The following is a 12,553-nucleotide window of genomic DNA, read 5'->3' as shown; positions in this document are numbered from 1 at the left end:
GTCTATTTTATTGATAATCCCTAAGAGAAAAAAACAATTGCAGTAAAAAGAATTTATTAAATTTTAAACAGTTTTCAATTTATCAAGTAGTTGTATTAGAATTTCTGGTTCTAAATATATATTTTTGGACTCATTTACAAAAGGGTTATATTCATCTTCAATGCTTATAGTTAAACCTTTTAATAACTCCTGTAAATCATTACATATAGATTGAATTCCAGTAGATGAATCCTTAATCACATTGTTTAAAAAATCGTGATTTAATATATTCTTCAAACAAATGTAGGGATGTGTTGCAATTTTCTTCATATTTACTTGGCTATAAAAGTGTACACTCAAATTTCTTACAGTTTCATCCTCATCTTGTAAGAACATAACAGTAGCCTTTATTGCATTTATCTTTGCCATATCTGATAAACTGTTAAATTTACTAGCAAGCTCATTATTAGCAGTTGCAGCCATTAACCTCATGTCTACATCACTAGTTTCAGGGCTACATAACTTGAATATAATGGTGGAAACACACAATAGTTCATTTGTATTTTTCAAAACTCTAGCTGCGAATGGTAACATGTACCTCATTCTGTAAGACACTTTATTTTGTGCTAAATATTGGTGTAGCAATGATGTATCCAGATGTTCACTTAGTAACTCTGTGTGAAGTAATATTTTATTAAGTAGTTTCCATAATACAGCACTTTTTCTACTGAATCCCAAGGAATATAAAGTGTTACAAATGGAAAATAAGATTTTCTCTGAAACATTTCTTTCTTGTTTTATTCTCTTGCACAATGTTTCACAGTATTTCTCAAAATCACTACAATCAGAAATCAATGCAACAATTGGTGGTATTGTAATCCATGATGCATTTTCTAAGAAGTATTGCACACGGAAATTCGCCCATTGAAATATACCTTGAGCATATTGATACCTGTTCATTTCTAATAATGTTTCTCTCATCATTTGGTCTGTTAAATTTATAGATTCGGGGAATATGTATTCAAAGCTTTCTCTGCATAAATATGAATGATTTCTCGATATCAGTTGATTATGATATTTCATTTTAAGGGTTTCCATATTTTCTATTAGATCTTTTTTCCCCTTGTATTGTTTGATGAACTCATTTAGCAGCAACAGAGAACCATGTAGACAATTTTCAGTTTGACATGAAGAATTCAAAAGAACATTTAAAATGTCCTGAAAAGGATATATGTTGAGAAGACACTTTGCTGTAAGCCGTCTTACAACATATATGGGACTTCCAAGTAATGATATCAGGCTTGGTAATAATTCTTCATCTAATTCGTTTTCATTTGAAAAACTATACATAGGTGCCATGTTTGCAAGTATACTCAGTATGGGAACGAGGTTATTATGAGTGTGTACTACATCACAAGATTCAGTGCTGTTTTTTAACTGTTTCACCATGTATTCCCATAATTTTGGCGAGTGTGTGCGAAATTCATCAACTGCCACAGTAGCAATCACCTCTTCACTTGCACCAGAATTCTTCTTCTGACCAATAAGTTTAGGAATAAGTGAGCCATAGAGTTGAAGAGCTGCATTTCTGAAAAAAAAATGATCATAGAATTAGTATGTATTTATTTTGAGGTAATTGATGTTAAAAGTATGCACCATAAACAAAGTTGGAAGGCTTTATCATCAGAGAGTTCATTTAGTATTCTAATATCTATGCAATGTTAACATTACCTTATTTGCCAACAGGAACTGTTCAGATTGTCAAATGCAACTTCTGCTAGTTTTGCAGAGTAATACATCATGTCTGAAGCCAAACTGCTGTCTGTCACGATTCTAGTCAGAAAATGTATGTAAATGGCTTTTGGCAAATCCTTTTCATTACTTGTGTCAATATCATTTTCGTTAGTGCTAGGTTGGGGCAATTTGTTGCAGGTAGCCAATAACACTTGCATAAAATAATGGAATAGAGGCTGTAAAAGAGGTAAATTATAACATTAGAACAATATTCCAAAATGCCAAATAAGTCATAAACAATAATTGCCTCTAATACCGATTTTTTGCAATGGAAGAACTATGAGGCAAGTATTATTAAGGGCTTATATATTCCCCCTAGTTAAATCCGAATACATGTAATTGGTATTTGGTGGGGACTAAATAGGACAGATATTGTAGGATTAATTACTATTTCATCAATTGATAGCATCTACTTTACATAAAACAGACTATAATTATATTGTACTTAGTAATTCCTTCACCTTGCCCTTTTTCATATCACTGCTGACAATCCGATGTATCATTATTGATAATCCAGCACCTCTTCGAGTTACGGACGCCATATTGCTAGTTTCAGATATTAATTCATTGAGTTTACTCTTTAGTAACATCATAGGTATTTCTGATATCATTGATCCTTCTGGTGAAGATGTCAGTTTCTGGATCGCTTGACCTGTATAACATTAAAGGTAAGGTTGAAAGATTGCAGCAAGGAACTAGGAGCTTCATTAATTATATTATACAACAAATTATAACTTTGTATGGAGACTGACTAGCAAATATCTACATATATTATCGCGCCGCATCGCATCGCGTTATTATTAAATTCGCAATTGCTATTCACAACTTTTGTCTATCTACACAAGGGCAGGTTGTATGGCGAAACTAAAGTATATGCGTTGCCTTACTGGACTTAAAACAGCTTAGGACCATGCGAGATAAATATTTTGCGAGTTGGTAATTTCAATTGATTGGTGGCTGGCGCGTATTGTGCAATGCGATGTGATGCGGTGTACGCGTTTACTAGATAGACTTTACAACTTTATAAATTGCAGGAATTATGTCTCGGACGTTACACATTAGTTACTCCTTGTGTGTAGGCCAACATCCCATGTATTCCTAATTCTAGTATGTCAGTGAGTGCACATTTTGACATTTTATGAACTTATATCAGTCACCTAATGTTACAATAGAAAATAAAATGTTGCTTGTATTACCGAGGGCGGAACCACCAGCTTCAATAGCACCTTTGTGTCTAGAAGTTTCCAAAACATTGCAAATAATTCTGAGACATTGTTCACAAACATCCTTATGGGCATCATCATTAAAATAACTTATCAAAATTGAAGATAATTCACATGAAGCCTGTAAAATAAATTGTTTTAACACACAACTATTCTATAACAAGATTTTATTATAATTCATAGAACTAAAATTACCTTCACATTTAACCACAAACAATTAAGAACAACTTGATGTAGACCAGATATATTTGTTTCATTGTCGTGATGGGATATTTTATGCCCCGAATTTGCTATCATTTCTTGTACCATGTCATTCATTTTAGAGAAATCTGAACTAACTAAGGATTCTTTCTCCCAAACAAACTGATTCGAAATAGTTTTTAACATGTCTAGCAATAACGTAATCGCATTTAATGAAATGTTCAATTTATATGATTTTTCAAGACATACTTGAAATATAATATGCAAAATGCTTAGGTATGAATGTAGTTGTTTGCCTTCATCAATTGACTTAACAATGTCAATTTTTGAATCACATTCAGATTTCACAACACCTAGTGCAAATTCAAACACATCTTCCACATTCTTGTACCGACCTTCAGTGCATTTTTCTATTAATAATAAATTCACAACTAACTTGAAGATTGTATGCCCACATGTGATTTGATAAAAGAACCTACTTTTTAAGCATAATGATGCTTCTTCAATTAGATTCTCAATAAAATCACTGCACAACTGATCAGAGTAATTATGAAGTAAGACCTCCATGGCATGCTCCCTTATATCCACCGAGGGGTCTTTTAATAAGTTTATCAGTTTCAAAACAAAATGATTTTCAGACAAAATCCATAGTTTTTCACTCTTCAAGAAGTCAATTAAAGTTGTGTTAAACTGTCTTGTTTGTTTTTGCTTTTTCCTTGGAACCTCTTTAAAGGAAATAATTAGCGCTTTAGCAACTTGAATTGTTGCAATTTTTCTTTGATAATTTCCATTATAGTTTAGTGACTCTTTTATAAAAGTCTGTAATGACATACAGAAACTTTTTAAATCATCAACATCATAATCCTTGCCGCTTTTATAACAATTTACGAACATAACATTTAGCTGTATAAGAAAATTGTGTAGGCTTTTCATCATATTTATCCTCAGAACAGAGCAATCAGAATTAACATTGTTTTTGAGAAAATCTAAAATTAGGTTATATTCATTTTGCTCTGGTAAAAATTTGCCATGTGAACTGCATACAATATCAAATGACAGTGCCCTAATAGATGAATCAATGTGTTCTATACCATTCAACACATGCAACTCTATCTGAGAACCACTAAAATATTTTTCGAGAAGTCCCAATCTGTTGCTCTGTTGCATAATAGTCAAACAACTATATAACTTATTCTCAACATTATTCAAATTTTCTACTTCATCAACAATGATTCGTATTAATGATGGAAATTTTTTAATAGTATTCAGGCACCAATAGTTATTAAAATTTTCAATTGGTTTTTTTGATGATCCTTTGATTATTTCCATAATTTGATGCAAAAATATTGTGCACCACTTATCATGTGCATTAAGTCGTTTCACTATATTGATATACATATCAGTTCCAGCTGATACTAACCCAGCTTTATGTAAGCTGTATATAAGGCCTTTGACCAAATCATACTTATCTATCAGTTCTTCAACATTACCTTGGTATTTTTCAATGACTTCTGCAAACATTAAGTACTTAGCTTTATTCCAATAGAAGCCATTTAATTGTTGCAGTATAAAACCATGCATATCTTCATCTACAACTGATATAAGGTTGTGGAATATGATCTTATTCAAACTCCTTACTCCTGTTATGGGGTTCTCCCAATTATGATTAATAACATTAAGGAGTGTATAATTATACTCTTTATTAAAGAGTATTTCCTGTAAATTTGTACCCACTACTTTTTTAAAGAAAGTCATTATCTTGAATGTTAAAAATGTATACTGAGAATATACATATGACATCAATCTAAGTAAATTAAAGATGTCCTTCAGAATTGCTGGTAAATGTGAGGGTTTTGTGTCATCAGATTTTTGTAGTATAGTTGATTGAAATATACCATATATGAGAGCAATTGTTCTGCTAATATTATCGCTAGCTTCAATTTTTTCTTCTTTTAGTTTAATTTCATGCTTAACAAGTTCTAAAACTTTTCCTAAATAAACTTCTTTTTCATTAGAAAAAGTTAAAATTGTATAGAAATATGTAGAGCAGAGTAGTTGGTCATCAAATTCTTTGAATCCTTTCTCCATATGAGTCCACAAAATTTCTAATATTTCAAGATAGTATTTGTCCATGCCATCTTTGTCCGTTGTGATATTCTCAGCTTGTTTTATTTTCTTTAACACCTCCTAAAAATTTAAGAAAAGGCACATTAAAAGATATTATTATAGTACTAGAAAAAATATCGAAATGCAGGCGAACAAAAACAACAAGACAAGAGATAAAGTACACTTGCTGCCCATGGACATCTGTAATCAACCCCTGATTTAATTCAAATTGTACCTGAGATTGGCCACAAATGTTCTGCTACCCCTGAATACTGAGCTGTACTGCTTCGGAAAATTGTTTTATTACATACTGAAATTATAAGAACCGTCTCAGATTGGCACGGGTCTCCTATCAGCTTGCGAGGGGTGTAGGCCATAATCCACTACATTTGATGGAATTTCAAAACTTAGGCCTCCAGATTAAAAGACCAAATAGCAAAACACTTCTTCTACTTACTACAATATTGTAATAATTCATTTATTTTGTACCTGTATGTCTTCCACTTTTACTTCAGGTGTTGGGACTTTTATCTTCAATATAATTTCTTCGATATCCATGTTGTTCACAAGTAACTGGAAATTAAATACATTATTCTTAAAAGTAACTATATATTTTATTTAACAAATTAATGAACTTATTATTTACCTTGTAATAACTTCAGGTTTTTATATATTTAAGGGTTAATGAATAATAATACCAATTCTAAATTAACAGGATTTACTAAATAATCTAAGTACATACATAATTATATACAAGAAATAAAACTAGTGTCAATAATCCAATTATTCTTTTTCTTTAATAGGTTCGAACCCCTCTTTTTGCATTTTCTCTTTAAACACCATGAAATCGCGTTTTCTATCAAAATGGGTGACCCACTTGGAAGGGCACGATTTTTCAAAAGCTCGCCTAAGTTCAGCGCATACTTTAGGTATTAATGAACTGTCTTTGATATTCTCGTCATCTAAACATTCCCAATAGCGGTCTCTAGCATCCCAACAAGTTTTCCTTTGAGCTTTATCGGGAAATGACATCTTTACACCCTAGAACAAGAACGAAGGAGTTTCAGACCAGACCAATTAAATATAGAGTTTTAGCACGACACGAATCAAATTTTTAAATAATAAAAGCCGTAACTGAACCCAAAAATAAAGAAGTAAATGATGTCGTAACGATAAGCTTTTAATTATCATTCTGACTTCAATCTAGTAACGGAAAGTACTAACTATAGCTCTTAAAATATTGATTATTTTTAATGAATTGATAATAGAAGATAACACTTACTTTGGATGTATATCACACAAGAAGAATACGATCACAGAAGATAAGTTAAGAATATACGACTAATGTAAATAGGAAATACTTCGCTTTTTGTCACGAAAAGGGAAAATCAGACTTTTTTATCTCGAAGGAAAAAGATAACCTCAAATAATGTCCTGCGATTGACACTGTAAAAGAATACTTGACAAGTGACAACTGTTATCCTTCCCGGTACAGCAAAGGTAATTTAAAATGTACAGCCATATGAGTACAAAATTAATATTTTAGCGTTATTACTTATCATAATGTAAATTTACTCTAAATGAATTTGTGTGTGAAACTGCTAAGTTTTAACAATTTTAATGTTCTTTCTATTTTATCGAGAGTGAAAAAGTGAAAATGTTTATATTTTAAAATTCCGCTAATGTCATTTATTTGTTGTCTCACAATTTCAATACCAGACTGATTCTTAAGCTCTTCCAACAATTTTGGCGTAATATGAACTTTACACAAATTAATAAAGCCAGTTAATTCATTTTCTGTTTCAAAAGGAAATATTCCAGGCAATATTGGGGCGGTAATTCCTAACGCATTACATTTATTTAAGAAATCTGCAAACACATCCACATCAAAAAATGCCTGTGTTATTATAAAGTCAGCTCCACTATCAAACTTATCCTTTAAATGCTTTAATTTGTCATCTCTGTCGGGAAATGCAGCCACTCCTATACAAAAATAATCCTCTGATTTCTTTCGGATATAGCGTATCAATTCTGGAGTACTTTTAAAGTCAGTTGTATTCGGATCATATTTTTCTGAAAATAATTACAACATGTTATTATCTGTTAATTATAAATACATAATAATACTGTGTACCTATTTCCCAAATATTTTTAACGTAAATACCATAGATTAGTAAAGATTACTCACTCCTAACAAGAAAATGTACCCAGTTTTGAGAATTGAAATAGTTGCGTAAAAAAGTTTTGCCACGTCTCCGTGCTAAAATGTCCCTAAAATATTTGAAATAATTATTTATTTCTTACATAAATTACGCAGCATTAGTTATTTATTCGTAAATTTTCCCTAAAAATGTATTTATTTGTCAAGAATTCAAAAAAAGAGCTTACTAAAATAAGCCATTTGCGGCTTCATTCAATTTCAAGGCGGCGAAGTATCTTTACTAATCTATGGTAAATACATAGTCTACCAGAATATGTAAAATCATTTATAAAGGCATATAAGAATAGGTTCTATACGTTAAGTTTAACTATAACCAAGTCTCAAAATTCAATAAAATTTGTTATAATAAATTTATGAAAATACCAACTAGGTATATATAAACTTTTCTAAATAACTGTATTGTGTAGGTTCTTGTATGTCTATTGTACTACTTACCTCCTAAAATGATAAGTAAATTACAAATGTTTTCCTTCTGTAGCATAAGCAGTAAATCGTCAAGGTAGCTTTTCCTTAACAAATTACACGACAAATGTAGCAACACATTCTTGTTATTTCTTCTTAAAAACTTAGCTAATTTTAAAGGTGCGATGTCTAAGTTTCTACACTCGTGTATGGTAGCATGCCATGTGATTGAGTAGAATAAAGGGTCCACTTTCATATTAATTAACTGATCTTCTCTAATATTTGGCGTCACTTCAAACGAGTATGAATTTCCACTGCCGGTGTTAATTACATCAGTAATTTTACACTGTGTTGTAGACATTTTGTTTTCGATACTACAACGTTTTCAGACACTAACTTTTAAGTAGTAGCGTTTCAGTTCACAATAAACATTCAACCAAACGCACAAGTGTCCGTAGTCGCTTATCTTTACTGCCGAGATAAATTTGTAACACGGATACTTTGATATCGTACTTTTATTCAATCAGTACTGACGTACGAGTATGTAGGTACGTATGAAGGTACGTATCATACGTAAACGCTGTAGATACCGAATAATGCTAATACCTATTATAGTTAGTGCCATTTGTAAATTGGATGCGTATTTATAACTCGTAGCCCAGAGCCACTAGTTTTGTAGTGATTAATTTAAAATAAACGTCTTGCCTTAGATACATTAATTCCAATGTTGTCTATCTCAATATTAATCTTAATTATGTTGCCGTTATTAAGCAGTTAATCTTTAAGAGTTGATAATATACAATTTTTTATAGAAAATTTATAAGTCTACGAGAACGACCCTAGTCTTATTTAGAGTTAATTACTTTGGTTGATGTCCATGGGTGGCAGTAGTCACTTACCATCAGGTGGACTGCATGGTCTTGCAACTTGTACATATTAAAAAATCTAAGTAGAGGACAGAAAACAAAACACCATTTAGTGAATAATTTTATTATGCCTGTACTATACACAGTTAACAATCGGTCATGCTTTTATCACAACCAAAACTCGTTTACTAGACCAAACCAAATAAAAAAGTTAAAAACACTACAGTGTAAAGCTCAGTACAGACTAGTGCTCAACGTTACTCGGATATTCGGATATCGGTTTTGGTATATATCCAACACACCGTCTGATTATGTTAACCCGTGGATATTATTATTTAACTTCAAGTGCATTGTAGGTGTTGAACCCTTTGTGATTCGACCCCGGCGATAACGTACAAATTGTATTCCGGGGAAATAAATTTTCTGAGTTGCATACGAAAGGTTTTACCATCTTAGAGAACATGAACGTGGTTGTTTCAACTAATTATAATTTTAATTCTGGGAGTACCGACTTCAGAGAGGATTCTTGTTGTATGTCTCATTTTGTATATCCATGGTTACAGATTATCTCGTTGTATCAGTAGGTATACGTATTAAATTTAAATGTATAAAGTTATGCAATAAACTCATGCACTTGAATGTACTTAACTTACTTAAGTTCTTCCTTAACTTGTGTGTTCCCAAGCTATAACGTTATGAGTTGGTACGTTCACGTACTACATTATCTACATTGAATTATGTAAGTATATAAAATTTGCTACTTATCTAGGTAAGTATCTAAAAATAATTGCGAATAACATGAAGTTTGCTCGAAAATGACGGAATATAATACAGTGGCATTTTTCATTCGTGTAAAAGCTTCCAAACACCTATACTACAATTGGCTAAATTATATTTATTGGAACCTACGTTAATTGTAATAATTCTTACGTATGTAATTTATTGTTACGGTTTGATAAAGCTTCGTTCACCTTTAACAATAGTCAATTAAGCTAAGACAATAGATATTATAATGATGATATCAATTTTATTTTAATATCTATCGTTTTTTGCTAAGCCCAATAGATGATGTGAATAACAATATCCATTTCCGATTACAACATTAGATGAAACATGTAGTAATTCAACATTTAATTAGGTAAATTTTTATTTTCACATAAGCTCTTTACCTACATTATAAAATTTGCCGCACATTAATATTGCAATGATATAGGTACATACATGCCTTGTCCCTGTAGTTCCGGGACTAGAATAGGGCTACGGTATCCCCTGACTGTCGTAGGAGGCGACTAAAAGGGGGCTTCCGGGGTTGCGGGCGGCAAAAGTGGGAGTTCGAACCGTCCAGCAAGCGACCCCGAGAAGGACGGCGGTATGTGTGGTCACATACTGTCGTAAACACTACATGGTTTGGGAAGAGCGGAAACTGCTCCCCCAAGGTAGAGCCCGATCAGGGCATCGCGCTTAGAGGGCTCCGGTGGCGTTCCGTCGAAGATCCCGGAGTTCTCCAACAAGCGTTGATGACGGCCACCGGGGGATTTTAGTGCAGTAAAAATACCTTTTGAAGGTTTCCCCCTCGAAAGAAAGAAAGGTACATACATGCCCAGTATCATTTAAGTAGATATTATTTTATTATTTGCATATCTCAAATATACCTACTTAGATACACACTCAGAAACATAGGTGCGGCAAATTACACAATGTATGATTTAAGGACTTTTGTAGCGTAATTTTAATAAGTATTAATTTTAGCGAAATGTAACTTTAGTACATTTGAAGAATCATTGCATCATTTGCAGATGATTATTAATTACAATTTATTAAGGTATTTAAAATTTAAGCCACTTAGTTTCATGATATTATCAAAGTCAACATTAGCATTTACTTTCTGAATCATTTCATAATTACTCGTGTTTTGTTTATTATAATTTTAAATGTTTTTGGGCTGATTAATAACTTCGAATGTGGTTTGTCTAAAGGATCGGTCGCAATTAATTCGCCGTTTTATTGCGTTTAATACTCGTAACAAAGGCAGTGCAGCAAACTTTAAAATCGAACTATTCATTGTAGATTCAGAATACCTCTCAGCTTGATTTACTTATTGACGAATTTATTTAAAAGATTGATATGTCTAAATATTTTAGACTAATGTATGTTTAACGTAATATTCAAGAGTTTCTACTTATATCTTTAACATCACTCTACTTTACTACAAGTATTTTTTTCTACTAAAAATGTTCTGTTCATTCTTCCGCAGGTGGTGTGATGGCGGTCTAACACGATCTGAATTGACACTGAATTCAGTCTTATTTTCAACGATAATTTAATTAATAGAGGTAGATATTTACAGAGGTCTATGTCTACGGGCACTAGTCACTTTCCTACAAATTACTTCTGAGAGCAAATATGAACTGGTTTTTAGTATTTTGTCCGGAGCGAGACAACTGCGGAATTCAGTGATCGGTTACAATTAAAGAATATATATTTTGATGTATAAACTGGTAAAAAATTCAGACTACTGGCTTCGTTGGATACAGATGCAAGTATAAAATGGTATTAAATACGCTGAGACCAAATGTGACTATCACCGTAGACAGTAACATCAACTGACCATAATTTTGTTACTCGTAACAATTAATCCTATAACCATATTGTCGCATTGTTTATCACCATAAGACTTTTATTTTTAATAATTCATAGGAATATTTAATCTTCAGCAAATTACCTATCAAACAGTTTATCTACAACCAATTAACGCAAATTATTATATATATGTAATTAGGGTTGTCACAATTTTTGACGTGAAGAGGCTAGGAGCACTGTGTACACATTTGTGGCACATACAGTGCAAGCGCCATCTACAGGGTTTGAACAGCCCTTTACAATCGTACTTCTTCTTACACCATTAAATAATACATAACAATTCATCTAAAAGACTCGCTATTGAATATATGCATGAAAACCCTACGGCTACTATTGTGGAGTATTCGAAGTGAGTATATTCCATTACTATTCTAAATTCGGTATCATTTATGGCAGTTCAGTTTGTGGACACTTAAAAAATATTTCTTAAGGGGACAAAAGGCTTAAGAAATATTTTTAATTTATTCGGCTATTAGACACAAATTCATTTTACCTACTAACATGTCTCTTGTTTTTCACATTAAACATGTCTAAAAAACCTATTAATATTGTATTTAATAACAATCCAGAAAAAATAAATTCATCACATACCAAAAATATATAAATATTCAGGGAAATTGAATAGTTGACAGTCAATGCGTATTATACAAATAGCATTATAGTTGATCATGTAAAATTAAAATAAATCAATATTTTTTAACACGCAGGAACAACCATCATACATAAAGTATATCAAAGCAGTATAATTTAAGGTGTGAACGGAATGTGAGAAGTTATCTAGTAAGAGTATCAAAAGATAAGTTCCTACCAGTTTTTATACAAACAGGAACGCTATTACCAAATACGTGGTTGACCAGCAAGCAGCCGACAGAGATCACAACGTACCGATAGAAGATAGTTACTTGTACCTATCTGAAAAACCTCCTTAACCTATTTCCAAGCAATTAAACAATTTCCAATTACTCAGTTCGTGCTATTAGGTTACCTCGATTATTCTTTCAACAACTTGGTTAACGAAAAAAAGAGACGGGAAAATAGAGGGGGGGGGGAGAGGAAGCGTTCGACTTAACAATATGTACATTGTACAGTCTTTAGATACTATACAATGTACGTATGTAATG

At 32.0% G+C, this 12,553-nt stretch overlaps 2 protein-coding genes across 3 annotated transcripts; both read right to left on the bottom strand.

Moving 5' to 3' along the window:
- Nucleotides 1-48: 48 nt before the first annotated feature.
- Nucleotides 49-6,770, bottom strand: LOC140754462 (cytochrome c oxidase assembly factor 6 homolog). Of its 2 annotated transcripts, XM_073089815.1 has the most exons (7): nucleotides 6,586-6,770; nucleotides 5,793-5,876; nucleotides 3,192-5,384; nucleotides 2,970-3,117; nucleotides 2,235-2,425; nucleotides 1,711-1,949; nucleotides 49-1,567 (listed from the first exon to the last, which is right to left on the bottom strand). In XM_073089815.1, the coding sequence occupies exons 2-7, from the start codon at nucleotides 5,859-5,861 to the stop codon at nucleotides 64-66; spliced, it is 4,344 nt and encodes a 1,447-aa protein (XP_072945916.1). In that variant the 5' UTR covers nucleotides 5,862-5,876; nucleotides 6,586-6,770; the 3' UTR covers nucleotides 49-63. The 2 variants fall into 2 exon arrangements, with proteins under 2 accessions (XP_072945916.1, XP_072946608.1); XM_073090507.1 differs by lacking the exons at nucleotides 49-1,567; nucleotides 1,711-1,949; nucleotides 2,235-2,425; ... (1 more) ...; nucleotides 3,192-5,384; nucleotides 5,793-5,876 and adding an exon at nucleotides 6,005-6,344 and having other exon boundaries at nucleotides 6,586-6,744.
- A 101-nt stretch (nucleotides 6,771-6,871) lies between these two features.
- On the bottom strand, nucleotides 6,872-8,503 carry LOC140755889 (5,10-methylenetetrahydrofolate reductase). The gene is made up of 2 exons (XM_073091602.1): nucleotides 7,960-8,503; nucleotides 6,872-7,376 (listed from the first exon to the last, which is right to left on the bottom strand). The coding sequence occupies exons 1-2, from the start codon at nucleotides 8,285-8,287 to the stop codon at nucleotides 6,880-6,882; spliced, it is 825 nt and encodes a 274-aa protein (XP_072947703.1). The 5' UTR covers nucleotides 8,288-8,503; the 3' UTR covers nucleotides 6,872-6,879.
- Between the last annotated feature and the right edge of the window lie 4,050 nt (nucleotides 8,504-12,553).

This window comes from Epargyreus clarus, unplaced genomic scaffold, assembly GCF_041222505.1.
Source record: "Epargyreus clarus isolate Ecla_fem2 unplaced genomic scaffold, WU_Ecla_fem_2.2 ptg000001l, whole genome shotgun sequence".
NCBI classification, from domain to species: Eukaryota; Metazoa; Arthropoda; class Insecta; order Lepidoptera; family Hesperiidae; genus Epargyreus; species Epargyreus clarus.
Note: the sequence above shows the minus strand (reverse complement) of the source record. Positions and strands in the feature narration are given on the sequence as shown.

Bases quoted from the DNA above. Each gene is read 5' to 3' on its own strand.
- LOC140754462 (XM_073089815.1), bottom strand. From the start codon at position 5,861: ATGGATATCGAAGAAATTATATTGAAGATAAAAGTCCCAACACCTGAA. The intron at 5,385-5,792 runs GTACAAAATAAA...TTAAATTTTTAG, and splicing joins TAAAAGTGGAAGACATACAG to GAGGTGTTAAAGAAAATAAA. The intron at 3,118-3,191 runs GTAATTTTAGTT...TTTATTTTACAG, and splicing joins GTTTGTGGTTAAATGTGAAG to GCTTCATGTGAATTATCTTC.
- LOC140755889 (XM_073091602.1), bottom strand. From the start codon at position 8,287: ATGTCTACAACACAGTGTAAAATTACTGATGTAATTAACACCGGCAGT. The intron at 7,377-7,959 runs GTAAGTAGTACA...AATTATTTTCAG, and splicing joins TTTACTTATCATTTTAGGAG to AAAAATATGATCCGAATACA.